This window comes from Mycteria americana, chromosome 1, assembly GCF_035582795.1.
Source record: "Mycteria americana isolate JAX WOST 10 ecotype Jacksonville Zoo and Gardens chromosome 1, USCA_MyAme_1.0, whole genome shotgun sequence".
NCBI classification, from domain to species: Eukaryota; Metazoa; Chordata; class Aves; order Ciconiiformes; family Ciconiidae; genus Mycteria; species Mycteria americana.
Genome location: NC_134365.1, coordinates 109,745,246 through 109,762,796, shown reverse-complemented (window position 1 = coordinate 109,762,796; position 17,551 = coordinate 109,745,246). Strand labels below are relative to the sequence as shown.

General features: G+C 36.6%; 1 protein-coding gene across 1 annotated transcript in view; it reads right to left on the bottom strand.

Annotated features, from left to right (window-relative positions):
• The window catches only part of ROBO1 (roundabout guidance receptor 1), a 751,137-nt gene that overhangs the window by 114,436 nt on the left and 619,150 nt on the right, over nt 1–17,551 (bottom strand). The window contains exon 5 of the mRNA XM_075516480.1: nt 546–703. Coding sequence (XP_075372595.1) covers nt 546–703 — 158 coding nt within the window. The remainder of the gene's footprint in view (nt 1–545; nt 704–17,551) is intronic.

Here is a 17,551-nt window from a genome sequence, read left to right as displayed (position 1 = left end):
ACACCTCTAATGAGAAAACAGGTTAATTTGAGAGGGCAGGATAAGCCACCATCTCTCTAAAGAAATGTGACTATATCCCAATAGACTTGTTATCCTTTCTAATACAATGCACAACTTTTCTGCACAGATTCTTTTCAACAGAATTACAAAAGAAGGTCTCACCTAGACTACTAGTAGTTCCTCTTTCCAACGAAAGAAGGCAGATATTATAGGTTGCAGAAATTTGTAAGTGGATAAAAGGGAAGAAAATTATAGGACAGTGACAATTATAATGAATTTCATTTCCACAAGCTTCTAATTCCTCTGAGGAAGAGAAGAACATAGGTTTTGTACGGTCCTCTTTAACAAACAAATGCATACCCTGCAATGAAGTAGTATGAGACTAGAGGATGCATTCCAAGCTAAATGCAAACCAGCCTTGCCTCTGAGGGAAGGAAAGGACAGATCCTAGAAAGTAGAGCATGGCTGGATGCCCGCATGCTAAAGAGACTAGTAATTTTAGATTAGTTGATTTCTGCATTGTTTGAAAAAATTTTTATACTTACTGTGATTCTCTCATCTTTGTCATCTAGCGGGGTCCCATCTTTTTTCCACGATATAGTGGGTTCTGGGTGACCTCTTGGGGGCTGACATTCCATCACTGCAGGTTCACCCACGGCTACCATTACATCTGATGGATTTTGTCTGAAGTCATCCCGTAGAACTGAAAGAGTAAAGAAAATGAAGTAAAAATTTACCCAACAATACACCAACAGCACAGCAAAGTGTTTTGTTTTGCTATTGCCCTTTAATGGTCCCTGTTGTCATTGTACTTTATATTAATGAACAATTCAGTTAATGAATTTCATTTGGCATCTGCGGATGGTCTCTGGTACTTCCATACAATACTAGAGAAAACCCACGTACAACTCATACTTAACCTCCAACATACAAGCCAAGTGACTTTAACACAGAGGTGAAAGGCTGACACAGACATAGGACTGTCCCCACAGGAGAGCTGCCTCACTTGGTTGTATTTGGCATAGCGTCTGCCAAGCGTGTGAGCACAGGATGAAGAAGGCACAATGTCTTCTGCTCAGGTAGAACATCACCTGGGGAGAAGCATGGCAGAGATTGCTTTCTGCCCCCCTTTTTCTGAGACACAAGGTCAGCCTGCCAATAACTCAAAGGTTTTTGGATAAAGATTGGCCACTGGCCGTATGAATTGCACCTATCCCTGAATTTATGGCACAGATGAACAAACTAGCTAAACTTCCCAGTTCTTTGATGACATTACAGGACACCAAACATTTGTGCAGCTTTAGCCAAACTCATCTTTGCAATTTTGTTTGTGTCTTTTTCAATAATAATAACAAAAATTTCCTGATCTCTGGGAGTCAGCCCTCAGCCTGAGCGAGGACCACATCCTTCACTTGGAAGAAGTTAATTTTACTACCTTTTCACAGAAGGAAACATTTTTATTGTGACTTCATTACTAGAATTTGTTCTTTCTCATCATTTGGCCAAGCCCAGGCCTAGGAAACTCTAGTTCTCTCCAATCACCCACTACGAATTTTATCAATAGCTGTGTGATTATTTTTCTTTTTGGGAGAGGAGAGACATCATACTGTCCTCAGCAGACCACTACACAAGGACACAGTTTAACAGAATAATGGCATTCCTAAGTCTTGCCAAGTAAGTGGCATTAGGTTTAATCTAAAAACAAATAACTCAAATGATAACAAACATAACATTATAGTCCTCTCCACTGCTGTTACTCCATCCACACTGAACAAAGGATACGGTAATGGAAAAGTACATTACAACCAAAGGACTCTTAGGATTTTGATGAAGCTATCTGTCACTCTTGCTACCTGCAACAATCTTGTGTCAGCAGTAAATAGTGCCAAGAATCTACAGTAAAAAATACATCCCCCAAGCCATGGACCACAGATATATGGGCATCCACCACTGAATAATGGTTTGGTTGTTAACGCTGCTTCAAAGAGAGGTGTGATTTATTGTTAGACGTTAAGGAATGTGGGTGTGCTTACAGATTGGCAGGTACAGCACTGCCACCAAACCATTCCTCTCTGTAAGGTCTTTCATGCTGTTAAGACCTTTTAAAATGGTCTGAGGGCAAATGGGTCATCTACTTTGGGAGAAAAGGATATACCTTTCTCACACCTACTTTCTGCAATGCTATATAATCTAGAACAAAGGGAGGGAGCAAAAATGACTTGCAGTTCTTTGATTTGGAGGATTATTGGCAAATAGCCCTGTCAATAATCAGTAAGACTATCTTCTATTTTTTCTTCTTAAGTACATCCACCTTACATTCTGATACCCTACCATTCAGTAGCTACAGTCACAGGCCTCTGTGTCCAGCTTGGCTCATTATAACATAATGCACAACAGGGAAAGTTCCAGATTGATATAGGAGTGTAGATCAAGGGAATCAGAAGCAATAAATACAGAATATTTTACCACTGTTCTAGAAACGGGATATAATTTCTGTAAGTACCAAAGAACATCCGGGTACCAACAAGACTGAAGTATATTGCAGACCTCACCAGACATCATCTGAATTTACCAATCCCCTTCCATACTGAAGCACTAAGATTTCAAATATTTCAGTTTAATTATTGAGGTTTCTGGATGCCCTGGAGTCAGGAGATACTGATGCACTGAAAGAGGATAATCAAGGATAAAATGTCCCTATCCCTTTAACAACACAAACTAATACAACAGAATGATAGGACTTAATGAAGAAATTATAGAATAATTTAGGTTGGAAGGGACCTCTGGAGGTCATCTAGTCTACAATAATGAGCTGTTGTTGGATGAACACGTTCTCTTGGATGAACTAGGTCTCTCGAACAGACGTACTCTAGAAAGTTTATTTAAAAAAACCCCCAAACGCGTACCTATTGCTCGGAGTAGAAAAACCTGAGAAAGCATGCTCCATCTAAGAACAAAGAACTTCTCTCTCTAAAAAGCAAAACACATGGATATTTCCCTTCTATCGATTAGGGAAAACTGACAATGTTTTCAGCTATAAATTTAATCTAGGTTACATCTAGAGAAAATAATATGTTTTCAGAAAGCAGAATGATGTTATGGTTATTGATGTTATACAGAAAGGTAAATCAAAAGACCATTCCTTTAGCTTCCCTTCTGCTTTCAACAAAACTTTATGAAGTTTAACCTGCATTCTCTTACAGCTTCCTTACTACATTCCCCTAAATATTGATTCATCAAAACTGGATATATCAAATTATTTTGGTTATGGGAGCGTCAAAGTACTACTGAGAAACACTGAAAACCTTATATATTTATTCCATTTATACTGAATATGGCATTAATAGCCCGATGCAACTTCTTGTGTTCCCAAGCCATCCAGATACAGTAAATCATGTAGCGTAAGTGGCTGGGCTGACACTGCTTCTGCTGAAGTAAAAAAAATTTTTATATTTACTTTAACAGAGACTTGATCTGGCTTGGAGCCATGGGTCATATTATTACTTCTTCTCTTCATTTCTCCAAACTAAAGAACATAAAAGAAGAAACAGAAGTTGCACCAAGTTACTAAAAACCCCTCATATATCCAGTTCCCAGTGCCAACAGCACATGAAAGTGCAGAAGAGTTTATTTGCTACACCACAGTTCTATTGCAACACAATAAAAGGGGTGTTTTGACCATGAGTAAGAAGCCTCTTATTGCTGCTGAAGATTGTATCACTTGGATAAAGCTGAGAGATATATAAATAGAAGTACCCTGAAGTTTTTTTAAAAAAAAAAAAATCAAGTGAAGTGATCTTAATAAACCGTAAGTGTTTTTCAAGTCTGAAAGACCTCATAAATCTAAGAGGAAAGCCTATCAGATAGCACCTCAGATGGCTTTTAGCACCTTTGAAGAAGCAAAGTCATCCAGTACTTGCATAATAAAAACAAATTACTTCAGTAATTTCTACACTCCTTAGTCTCAGATCAGCTTTACAAGCATAGTACCTTGTCTGTAAACTAAGACCTTTCACAAATTAACCAGTGCATAATACAATGCCTTAGGAGGACATCAAAGGTTCAGGCCATGGATACATCAAAACAAGTACTTTTTTTTACTATAAATTATTTTGGCTCTAACATTATATAATGAAATGCTAACAAAATGTAATCCATTAGAGATTACTCCACAGATAGTCATCATGTAATTATTTTTGCAGCTGTAAAGTAGACACATGCTCTGTTTTTTTGCCTCAGGCCCTGGCAATCTTGCATAAAGTTATAAATTTAAAATTTTCTTCCCTTACTGAAAAAAACACATTTTTTCTTTTCTGTCCTTCCTAGTCAAGGCTTACTGTAAACTGAGAATACATTTCCTTTTGAAGATATATTAGAAGTATACTTTGTAATCCAGTACAGCATGTGCTTTCAGTCACCAAAGGGTCAAATTTCACCACATGCACCTCTTTCTATATATATGCAGCTGGAATGAAAATAGATAAATTATGAGGATGCTTGCCCCCTTTTTTTTTTTTTTTTAACAAATTCAGTGTAGAATCTTCATAGATACAAAAAACCCCCCTACATTTCTGACATACTGTGGGTAAGGTTTTCTAACATTTTACTTTAATATTTTCTAAAATACAATGAATAATGATCATACTTATTGTCTTTGCACAGCTAGGACAACTCTGTGATCTTGCTGTGTGAACTCTGAACTCCTGTGTTTGTGCTGAAAACATTTTTATGCTATGCTTGCTGAACTAATCAGGCTCAGGAGCAACTTTCGTAACTCCACTTTAAAAGTCAACTATTCATACAACCATTTAAAATCGTGTACTGTTCAATCAATAAAGCAATTAGACTTTCCTCAGAGAATCTTTCCGGGAGCAGAAAGGAACTAGCAATCACTTGAGGATAAATTTTTATTGACAAGCAACATAAGTAGACAGCACTTTTTGTGTACACCCTGAACAGTGCTTTTCAAAGTGCAGCACCCGGTGTTTTTTTCTTAAGTTCTTCGTTGGCTACTATGAGAAAGAGTAGGGAGTCATTACTGGGTGAAATGGGAGGCAGGTAGGCAGGGGTTTTTTTGCATATACACACTGCAGACAATTAAGTAAGATTATTGCTAGAGTTTATCATTAAATAACTGCGACCTAGTTCAAAGACAATAAGGAAAACCAAAGCAAAACACAAGAAAAAAGAAACCAACCAGAAAGCTTTAGTCAGTAAGTGAAAAGAATGAATTTGTAAGTAACACACTAACTACCATCATACATTGTGGATAGCATGCCTTAACAGGTGGTATCATTTAAGAACTGGAAAAAAGAAAATCTCCTGGAAAGTTTGGTTACAGGTCTATTCTAGTCAGACTGACTAGACACTTCAAGCTAGACCTGTTCAAAGCAGTGCACCAAAATATATCCAGGATCCCTAATCAACCAAGTTATTACAGCCTGGTGAACAGAGGAAGAGAGGGAAATGAAGACGTTTGGGGTGCAGTTTCATAATCAGATTAAGGCAATCTTAATCCATTTCAACTCTTCTAAAAGAGATCACCCAGACTTGCTCCCTGCTAACTCTCCTGCATTGCCCTGGACAAAGCACACTATTTTGCAAGGCTAGTTGTTGGAGAGATCCGTGAGCCAAAGTGTCACACAATTAGACAACCAAAGAGATCCCAACAATTTCCACTCTTTCAGCATGAAGATAATTTAAATGTTTCTTTGTATTGTAGCACGTGCCTCAAAAATGTGGCAAAGTGACATAGAGAAGAAATGCTCGTTCCTCACATTGCTTTACAAAACAACCAGACCTCAACTAATGAGCAAGTTTCCTCCCAGCAAACAAAAATGTGCTAACTTCAAACTATGTGCTAAAGCTGAGCAATGAAACCCTACTAAAGGCCCACTGCCCTCCCTTTTGGCTAATTTTGTTATAAAACCCCCATGTAATAGATTTTAATTTTTTTAATACTCACCAATTCTATTATTTTACTTCCTGTACATTTATAACAAGTATTTTAATGGTCCTCTTCCCGCCCCCCAAACAAAACAACAGTATTACAAAGAAAGTTTCCATCTAATATGATGAACAAAACAACAACAATGTGCACTTGCTGTAAAAAGCTGTAAGATTAGGAAAATGAAAAATGGGATTCAGGAGCTTATATAAATGTTCTAATCCCGTGAACCCGTAACCAAAGAGAAACTAGACTTGTGGCCTAACAGTTTAACTCTCTCACAGAGCCAGCCCTCCTACGACACAGGACTTCCCTGATTACACAGTCTAAGAATTCGCATTGAATAGGTTTCCAGATATAAGAGAGTGCTCATTGTAAAGAGACTGATCATAAGGTGCAGTAAGATATATGAAATAGCAGCCATGAAATTAGATCACACTTCTAAAATGTTAACAAAATGTACTGCCTCAATTACTGTAACCTTTAAGTTGTTTTAAAATGTATTCTCTCCAAAGAGTAATGGTGTTGATTGATTGCTTTTTATACAGCACCACCGAACTGGGATCTTAATATCTATCGAAGGTCAACAGTTACCTTCTCTGGAAAAAAGTGTCATTCCCTATTATAGTAAGCAATACATGTTAGCAAATGTAACACCTGCATGCTTCTAAACCATTAATGTAGAAAGAAATCAAGGAGTGCTACGCTTACTGGATCACATCTTTTAAAAGGTGCTGATGACAAATAGAAGCGATATGCTTGAATCAAGCAATATGCTACACTGCAAAAGCAATTAAACGTTAAGGCATTTGGCTATAAACATATTGAATGCATATAAAGATGTCAAAATAAATATATTTATCGTCATTCGTTATTTTTCAGTCAGTCATTAAGAAACTTACAGTTGTTAACAGAAAGAAATGCATGCTTAAGGAGCAGGTTCCAAAAAAGACTTCTGTAAAAACCATTGGCTGAAAGCTACTGATGATAACTACTAAAATTTATGGAAACCACTCACAATCAGCCTGATTTTATTTCACTAGTTGAAGATTTGGGCTTTAAGGATTGCCAGGAATCTTAGTGGGCAACATAGCTGTCATCCCATAACAGTATTTCCATGTGTGGAAAGGAAACTGTAAATGAATTAGACGATGAATTGGGAATCAATTAAATGACCAAATCTGGTAAGTCATATAAAGAGTAATTTTAACTCCTGTGAGAAGGGTAACTGACAGGCCTAAGAGAGCATGCTGCAGCACTGGGAATCCTAATTAAACCCTGAAGGACCTGTGATGCCTCGGGCATGCGACTCTGAGAGTGTCCCTTAGGTTGATTGAAAATTGGAAATAGAGAAGGAGAATGGACCTAATTATTAATTTGATTGACTGTGTACAAAACGTGATCCCTCTCAACATCTTCCACATATTATGGTCTGGAACAAGGCTTTTACTACTGTAAGTCACAATTTACCTGCTGGAAGAGTAGATTCATTTGTACAGACTGCAGAGACAGTTATTCACTTGTCCTAACTATTTATAGTTATTTGCTTTTTTATTACTATTATTATTTTATTGTACATTTCATTTTAAATTTTTGGGGTTATTTGAATCATGCTTCATTACAGACAATGTTTTTAGTGTGACTAACACAGTGGATTTCCAGACTTACGGACACAAACCAAGGGGTTTTAGACAGCTCACACAAGAACTGTGTCCTTGGGAGATCACAAATTAGTTTTCCCTAGGCAAAGAAGGGTCTACATCTTTAAATCCAAGGATTTGGGTGTGTCCTGTAAAGTTTTTTTTTCTGTACACTCTAAGTCAAGGTCCTGATGTCCAGTTTGCAATGAACTGTTAGCTGCACTAGTCTTCCTTCAATGCAGACTCTAATAGAAAAGAAGAATCAGATTAAGATGCTGCAGCGAGACCTTGTCTTGGCCCTCCAAATTAAAGCATAAAGAGGTAACTGAAATGACAAAAGAGATACAAGGACCAAACAATGAAAGAGAAAAGGTGAGAAGACACATCACCAAAATGCCAGTATTTTCCTTAACTACTTATCAAACCTTATTTCACAAGCAGAATGGTTTTCCCTTTTAAGAAAGAAGACACAAACCAACCCAGAAATGCCAGTATCCTGTAACTCAGGATTCCAGGGGGAAAAATACAGGAAGGACTACAGGCAGCAAGGACAGATGCAAACATTTAGCCAGTTTTCAATGAGAGCTTAAAGCTGGGATATATGGCACTGGCAAATGGAGCCAGATTGCAACTGATTGAAAAGGTGTTGCTGCCAAACAGCAAGCTACGCTGGCTTGAGATGTGAAAAACTGACTCTCTTCCCCTAGTTTCTAAGCTGGAAAGTCCCTTACTAGGCCAAACCTGAAGGAACCTCATTTGTCTTAACTTGTGTTGTTAAAAGAGGAGATACAACTGTTCCACAGACTTGCCAATGAAACTGTGGCAGCACTGTTTCTAAAGTACAGGCAAGACTTAAAAGGCTGATGCCTGTACAATTGCTTATAATCATCCTTTCACTCTGAAGAAGCCAAAAAGTTATCAGAGTAGGCATTTTCAAAGAAATAGAGATTCACACGCCTGTGATAGCAATGTTTCTGCAACATAGCCCTAAATCTGCATATGCACTATGCTACTGTTTTGCTAAGGTCCTGCCTCAAGGCACCCATTTTAGCTGTGTCCTTCTGCTTAGCATTCAAATTTTAGCGTATTATAACTGTACCACTACCATCAACGTTTTTTGAAAGGACACTATTTCCATGAAAAAATCCCCATTATGCTGTTAAAGTGGTTGAAAAATATGACATTTTAATATCAGAGAATATACAGTATCATTACCACTCTCAACCACCTAAGTCACTTCTCCTTTAATATTCTGGAAAATTATATTCCACCATTACATCTGAGGTCAAGCCTGAAACACCAGTCAGAAGGTGCAAGATGCAGGCACTTCATATGGCTGAGTGGCTAATTCTAAATAACAGCAGAGCTAAGAACAGCATTTGTTGGCACCAGACACTACAGCAAAGCCACACTGCTCAAAAACATTGCTGAACTATTACATACGCTTTTATTCTGTTCTATTGTTCTCTTGTTATTATATACAATTTTATTCTGTTGAAAGGAACTACAGACCACAGAACTCCACTGTATTTTCTCACCTCTCCGGACTGCTATGCAGCAGGATATACCTTAGTTAGATAGTGCATGTTTCCTTAATTATACTCTGCATATCCAAATGCATGAATATATCATTCTCATGGTAATGTTATCTTGTTTCTTTACCTCCTAAAACATTCAAGATGTAAATTGACAACAGATTGCCACCATAGAAACAGGTAAACTTTTTCAAAATTACATTTATGCCAAATATCATATACTTTTCAAATTACTTTTGCTGGTTTTAGAAAACATTCCAGGAAATCACCTCAGGGAAAAATGGCAGACAGCCTTATACAGAGGTCATAGAGAAATATAGTCTTCATCTAATTCAATTAACTGCTTTGAGTTAGATCCAAAATGGTACAGGCAAATGTTTGTTCTTTTTCAGGCATATTATAAGATATGAATCATTCTGCTTTCTCAGTACAGAGAAGCACGGCGCAATATCATGCACTTACATTTTTTATTGCTCAGAATTTGAAAAATCTCTAGACAGACGTCTTCATGATTTACAATGATAGCTCTTCATTTAGAAAACCATCCAAAGGCTTCAAATATTGTAAAATTCTACCTAGAGCATTACAAAAAGTAGCAAAGTTAATAGCTACAACAATGAAAAATGGTATTGTAAGTAAATGGACATTACCAAATTCACCAAGTTGGAACTCTGAACTGCAACTCCTAGAGATTTATACGCTATCGTAAATGGCAAAAGACAATAAAATCATGCAGAAAAGTACTTCTGCATTTGGACTCTTATTCTGGCTTCAATCCCTATGAGATATTCAAAGGCAACGTGCCAATTGATCAATATGTTAGTATTTAATGTGCAATAAGTGCTACTGAGTAAAAATCAGAGAAACATTGCCTGTTAGCAGAGTCTGCCTTACTACTGGCAGGGAGGAGTGCATGAAGTTTTGGATCACCCCATGTGGTAAAACAGCAGCCAGAAGTCTGATTCAGAATTAACAAAAGGAAACAGAGGGCGATGCTCAGCATGAGCACAAATACACATAAAGCCAGCCAGATTTCATTACTGAAGATTTTAATTTTGATTAAACGCTTCCTTTTATATTGGGTCACATTCATTGTTTTCAACCCTCTGTTTTCATTAATATTTTAATACACATGCAACATTAAGTTGTGTAACTTCAGTGTTGCGGCTAAAGATAGCATCTTTAATAACAGCTACAAAAGAGATGCTGGCATCCATCGCTGTCCAACTTCGTAACGCTGTGAGGCACCACGGGATGGCAGGGACTTCGTGGCATGCAAGACAACGCGTCTGCACTCACCACCAAGGAAAAGGAAAGTGGATGACTGTAGCTTAGTCTGTTTGAAATAGGAACTTACAAATGCATTCAAGACAAAACAAACCAACGTAACGGAAATGGCTGTGAGAGTCTAAAAGGATCAAGGTGGTGACTTCATTTGGTCGAAAAGTTGCTTTCACCTTTGATTACACCCTGTGAGAAACTGCAGTACAGTGCCACTCCTGAAACACTTCCCAGGAAACAACAGCAGTAAAGAAATCATAACATGTAATTTTAGTAATTTGACTGTTGGCTTTCTTCTCCTTGTTTTTGCTATTTCTAACTCCTAATGATGAAACTTAAGTTTGGACAAAATTCATGAGACCACACTTTTTCTTGATTCCATACGAGCTGGGGTACCATTGGCAGAAGTACCTATGCTCGATTTCCCTTGCCATTACAAACCTGAACTGTGGGGTGCCATGATACACTTTACAAAGACCTATAAACTCCATTAATTCAATTCCTATCTGTCCTAAGCAGCCCATATAGGTTAATTTCCTGGTAAACCACAGGATTCTTCCATTACGAATTGTTGTAGAGAGTGTGGTATTGTGTGAGACTGGGATTCTTTTATTTCTCAATGAACTCTGAATATAATTAAATTTTCAAGTCAGTTCAGTGGACTGGTTCTTTTCTGTATGTTTAAGCACACAAAGTAAGCTTGAAAACATTAAAAGACTTGATCTAGATTATCAATAGATGCGTAAAAATGAAAGTCATACATTTTCAGGACAGTTTTAAAAAGCAAATACATTGTGACTAATTTTGGTAAGCAGGACACTGAGAAGACAGTGAATTTGCAAGATAAAAGCTACTGGTATCTTCTAATAATTCACTCAGAAACAACTGAGCTAAGGGGAAAAAGCCAACCCCAAAACACTATCTGGACTGCCAAAACGCTTACACTCGTTTTACTGATATACTGTGAGAATACATTTTTGCTGTTACAGGACTTTCCACTAAACAAAAACTCCAGCTGGTTTGGTGCTGCTTACTTTCATTGTTAGATACTTTCAATCTTACTGGTGAATGGCATTGTGAGGTTATTTACTGTTACTCACTACTATTAGTGTCTTCAGTGCAAAACAACGTTGGCTTCAGCAGTCTACAATCAGGAAGAATTCCAACTTCTGTTTTCCCACCCCACCTAGTTAGTTAGTGCAGAGAAGCTGTACCAGGCACATCAGAATTTCAATCAATTTGTTAGGTTTCTGGTCTGCATATTTATGTGGGCCTCTAGTAAATACACAAGGTAGAATAAAAGAAATGAAAAATTAGTTTTGGCTTCTCTTGCTTCTCTTCAGTTTGCTTCTAAACAGAGCAAAAACCAAACTCAAAAGCAAAATGGAAATTCCTCTATGGATGTGTTTATGTCAGTACTCGAGTTTGGATCAGGACTACACTGTGAAGGAAGTTTCCGAATCTTCTCCACCAACCTGGCTTTGATTCGTATCTCGGACTGGGGTTGGAATGCAAAAACTGATTATTTGGGGGAGGATGGATGGAACTAGACCAGAAGATGAACACCAGGTTCCAATGGATATTCAGGCAACAGACCAAACTGGAGTTCTCATGAAACATGCACAGTGCAGACACTGTTTCTCAGGCCAACTGTTTCCCTCTATAAATACACTTCTATTGGGGTGAGCTACTTGCAACTACTTGCTGTAGACATAACGTACATACAGCAGAACTAAGAACATCTGATATCATAAAAATTCCTTATTAATACCAACTGTAACAATCTTATCTTTTCCTCTCCCCATTTCGTTTAGCTACCACACCATGGCCTGTCCACCAGTTCTTTCAACACCACCATGCCTTTCCTCCCACATGTCCACTAAATTACCACAGGGTAAGAAGAGCTCCATGCCTGCTGTCAATATTTACGTACTGTTGGCCCAGTCACGAGACCAAAAAGGAGAGATAAGTTTTAAGTTCATATTACAAGTTTTCTTTCAGTGTATGTATCCATTTATGAGATTTTGGCCAGTGATTACAAAACCAACCAGGAGCAACAGGGCTAAGAGAAAGATGATACAATTCTTCTCTTGTGAGGAAACAAGAAAATACAAAACAGCAAATCAGAATCTTCAAATCACCATGTTCATTTATATATGAGAATCTAAAACAAAAAGAGAAGTTATCTTTGCTAAAGAAAGTGCTTTGTTGTTGCTTGCATGTTTGAATGAAATTGATTGGCATCTTTCAGTCATCATCATTTAGCTTACCATGACAAGTGATTACTCAGAAGCTTTCCTGAACTTTCAGACTGAGGCACTACAGTTACTTCATGTAGAAAATGCTTTTAAATAGTAGACGCTCCTAATGTTTATACAAACTGTAAGGTGCATATAAGTACTCGTTTTTCTGTGCTATGTTTCTTGTTTGCTTTACAGCAATGAGATACTTGTCTCAGAACCGAAATACGTAGTGTATTACGTTTTGCCAAAACCACAATACATGTACACTACAGATAAATGTTAAAATGTATTTGTGTATTTTGGATTTGCTGGGGGGAAGGAGTATATCTGTTGTGTCCTTACTAAAGCCACAGAAATAATAGTATTATAGATCCCCAAATCCATTGAATCAATGCACCTGGTCTAAAATGGGAACCCTCAAGAATGTAATACTAAGCAGGGAAAAAAAAGTGAGTGCTTTTACCAGTAAACAGAATGAAGCAGTGCCACTAGCATTTATTCTCATTTTTGTGTCAAACTTCTGTTTTCATTGGAAGTCTGTATGACTTTGTTATTTAAGCCTTAAATAACAAAGCCTAGGTAGCCTTTGTTATTTAAGCATGTAAAACTGTACAACAGACAAAACTATCTGATCTCTCAGAGGAAAATTTTTTAAAGAGCAAAGTGGTAACTCTATACATATTTATCTAAAAAACCAGTAACAAATACCTCACTAAATTCTGTCAAGGTTCATGGAAACAATTGGGATTTGTATATACATCATTTGGATATAGGCCATTATCAAACTATCTAGAGAGTTAATCAACAGAGGACACTCTCAGCAGAACAAGACTGATGCTACATAATCAGAAACACCAGAGCTGTAAACAATGGAAATGCACATTATTCCCAAACAGTATAAATAATTTAAGACTTCCAGAACAGAAATTAATCTACATATCATTTGAAGCACACAAAACCACCAATTCAGACAGAATAATAAAAGGTAAGGGAAAAACAGATGGATAATTAAAAAGATACTTTCCAAGTGGGAATACACTTAGCTTAGCAGTGCTGGTAACAAGTAAAGAAATAAATACCAAGGAAATCCTATTACATGCACATATATTTTATATGATTTTTTTTTCCAGAAAGGATTGGTTTTTTTTTCCTCTGGTGTGATTGGACACTGAACCTGCTATATCCATCAACATCTATCTGATTAACTCTTCAGCTCTTTGAAGCTTCAGTGTTTTATAGGGCACTATTTGCAGAGATGGAAGCAATCTGATTTGCCCGTATCTGAGATGGGCATTCTTGTTTTAGCCTCCACTGCCCTAGAAGCCCATACCTTTTTGTTCCCAGATGAAGTCTCAACAGTGTACTTCAAAGGAAAAAGATATTCATGGTGTCTTAACCTTTCCTTTGAAACTGAACCTCTAGATCCAATATCATCTAGCAAGGCTAATTGCATAGCATGCAAAGAAATTACTATTATTTCAATATATCCCACCACAGAGAAATGATGAAAGCTCAGGCACTGTTGTAACAAGCTTTACATAAAGACAGCACTGCAAACACACTATCAAAGGTGAATATCTTGCACAGGTAAACCAGGAAAATTTCACAAATTATCTTTATAACCTTAACAATTACATTCAAATATCAGCCAGTTTATCCTGCAAAGAAAACCTTGGGAGAAGAGGAGAGAAGAGGAGAGAAGAGGAGAGAAGAGGAGAGAAGAGGAGAGAAGAGGAGAGAAGAGGAGAGAAGAGGAGAGAAAAATAAGAATGCAGATATGAAGAAGGTATGTGATTTCTTGGTTAGATTTACTATGTATTTTTCATCATATTAACTCACTGTACTCGCTATTTATTTCACATTCAAATCTCCTTACCCTCTACAAGTTTTACATTTTCCTATAATGCAGGTCCAAATTACTCCACAAGCTGATTTAAGATAAAGTAGAAAAAAAAGATGGAAATGCAACAGAGAAATTAATAAGAAAATTTCAACATTAAAAAGTAGAAATGTTATATTTTTCATTAAACGTTCATATTTAAGACTGCCTAGCTACCTAGAAACCCAAGCCACATATTCTGAACTTCCTTTACAATTCCATGGCAAAAAGCGGGCAGCTGCACCATTATTTGACATGAAATAGTCATATTTGACACTGTTTATCCATTGAGAAATTAAGTTTTTATGTTTTAAAAGCCTAGTGATAACATTTTGGAAATCAAACATTGAAGAACCAAAAAGGAAGATTTTTCCTGTTAGATTACATCATCTTTTCAAAACCTCTCAACTCTAGGAAATTATTTTCTACATCACAGGAATTTACCATAGTAATTTACTGGAGTCCTTTTCAGCAGTTATATATGTATATGTACTTAAAAACATTAACAGTACTACTAGACTTGGATCTTCTAAAATGAGTGAAGCTTGCATATTGCAATTTTCTTCCTTATGCAGCAAGAAACAGTGCTAAAAAATTATGAAGTGAGTGGCATGTGTACAAGTAGAAGTATGACCTAAACAGCAATTTGGAAAACTCTTATTACATTAAAGAGCTTCTACTGTAAGAATGTAAATAAAAGGTGACTAATTTGGAGAGAACTAGAAGCTTTAAAGTAAAAAAAAGAGGAACCTTCTACTCCTCACCATGAAAATTTGTACCTTAAATCAGTTCCATGATTTCCATCAATACAAAAGTAAAAGAGAAGTGCTGGAATCCAAGTTAGAAAAGTGCTTAAGCATGTCCCAATGCTTCTGGAGCAACAGTGAGTTTAAGATACGCTTAAAGGTTTTCTTCAGTCAGTGAGAGACCTGTCAGTTCTCCCTATAAATGTCGAAAGCAGGGAACAGGTCTTCAATCTTGTTAAAGTACAACTATGCCGTTCAGGTAAAAAAAAAAAACAAAAAAAAAAACACCAAACCAAAACCAAACCCAAAACACAACAAAAAAACCCCAAACCTTGAATAACACTAACAATCATAATTTTTATAGAATGGGAGCTGCCTTCTCTATTACTTTCTTACATAAGAATGGGGAGGTAGAATTACATTAGTTGCATTCAGCACTGCTTCATGCTACCTGTGATTATACACCAGGGACCACGTATAATCTTATTGAGAATGCAACAGTTGAACCCAAAGTCACTAAGGTCTAGTATGCAATAAGAAGATCTAGCTCCGCATGAGGTACCAGGGATTCAAAACAGCTTTGTCTACTTATGAAATATGTTCAAGGAATTCTTTTTACATTTAGCATATGAGGAGGTTGCAAACTGTTAAAATGAATGCTTTTGTACATTTTTATATATATTCCCATACTGTCCAGATACTTGATCAAAATAGCTTTTGTCTCGCCCGTTTCAAAATAAATATAATGTACTTGCATGTGCATGTATTGTTTATAATAAAATAAAACGTGTCTAGAATTTATACGTTTACTTTAGGCAACGTGATCAATCAAGAATGACCAATCACATTTTTAAAGGCAGCCAAACTCTTCAGAAATGGGCTGGATGTTACTTAGTAAATTTAACTATTCTTCCATGTGAGCCAATATTAGTAGCACCCAAGTTCAGCAAACATTGAAACCACCACCCAGTATTTTTAAAGATGTCTTATTTCAGATGTAAAAGTTAGGCCTGAAGTCTTTGATTTAAATGTTTTTGAGCCAAAAACATTTAACAAGCCATGAAAAAGAGCAAAGAAAATAAGGTTACTTTTAATTAAACACAGAAATTAATATCTAGCACAAAATAACACATTATTGATGTGGTAATTAAAATATTGTATTCTGAAAGATAAATACATTAGCAAGCCAGAAGGATCTGGCTTTATTTTATTATACTTTAATAGAGGGGAAACAGAGTTAAGCAGATGGCACTCAGGATTTCTCAATGAATTCAGCATCTGTGAGTACATGTTGCATAAATGCCAATTAAAATGTGTCCGAGTAAATTTAAATCCCTTGCTGATAGAATGTAAGCCAGCCTAGCTGGCTTAAGATCAAGGTTAAACTGAATCGTCTGCCCAACTTGTAGCAAGTTGCTCTCAAATTGTTCAGAAATTCCCAGTGAAATAATAAAACAGCTTTCCTATTGATTTGTATTCATTTACATTTGTAACTCTCTTCTCAAGCGTTGGGCTGAAGCACAAAGAAGAAAAAAGTACTATATGAATCATTCGACAAGTCTAAATTGAAAAAATACTTATTTGATTTAAAAAGCTTCTGCAGAACTTTCCCTTTGGGTAGTTTTATGAAACAATCACTTTTAGAACTGTCTTCATAATTTTTATTAACCACACAAAGAATTTTTTATTTTCCTTTACTCCGTTACTGACAAATTACCAATACCTTATATTAGGTTGTCATCTAAATTTTTCATGCAATGCAAAGTGAATGTTGAATATTATATAGTAAAATACGTACAGAAGAGGCTACACTGAAAAGTTAAAGAAGTGTTGTTATGCAACCTGTAGTAGCTCTAGTTCAATTTGGCATTCAACTGTCTTGTAATAAAAAATGCATAGATATGAACAGAAAAAACAGTACCTTTGGTATAAAAAAATTAAAGAAAAACCCATCCAAACTCCAAAACTCACAAAACTTTAAGTTTGCCATCTATTTCAAGAATTACAAAGCACAGTTTAGCAGGTCTGTACCCAAGAAGCTGAGCATCCACTCTCATGAGAAAAGAGAAGGCATTTTTGTGATGTGCTGAGCCATCCATAAAAATTTGGTATCATTGACTTAACTGGGGCAAATGTACACCAAGCAAAGCTTGGATCTTTTGCAAAGCTAATCAATTAAGTCCCTTTATACACAATCCATGTGTGCAGCCTTTTCCCATACCAATTATTTCATGCTGGGAGCATTTTGTTGAGGGAAAACCAGTCAGAAACTATAAAACA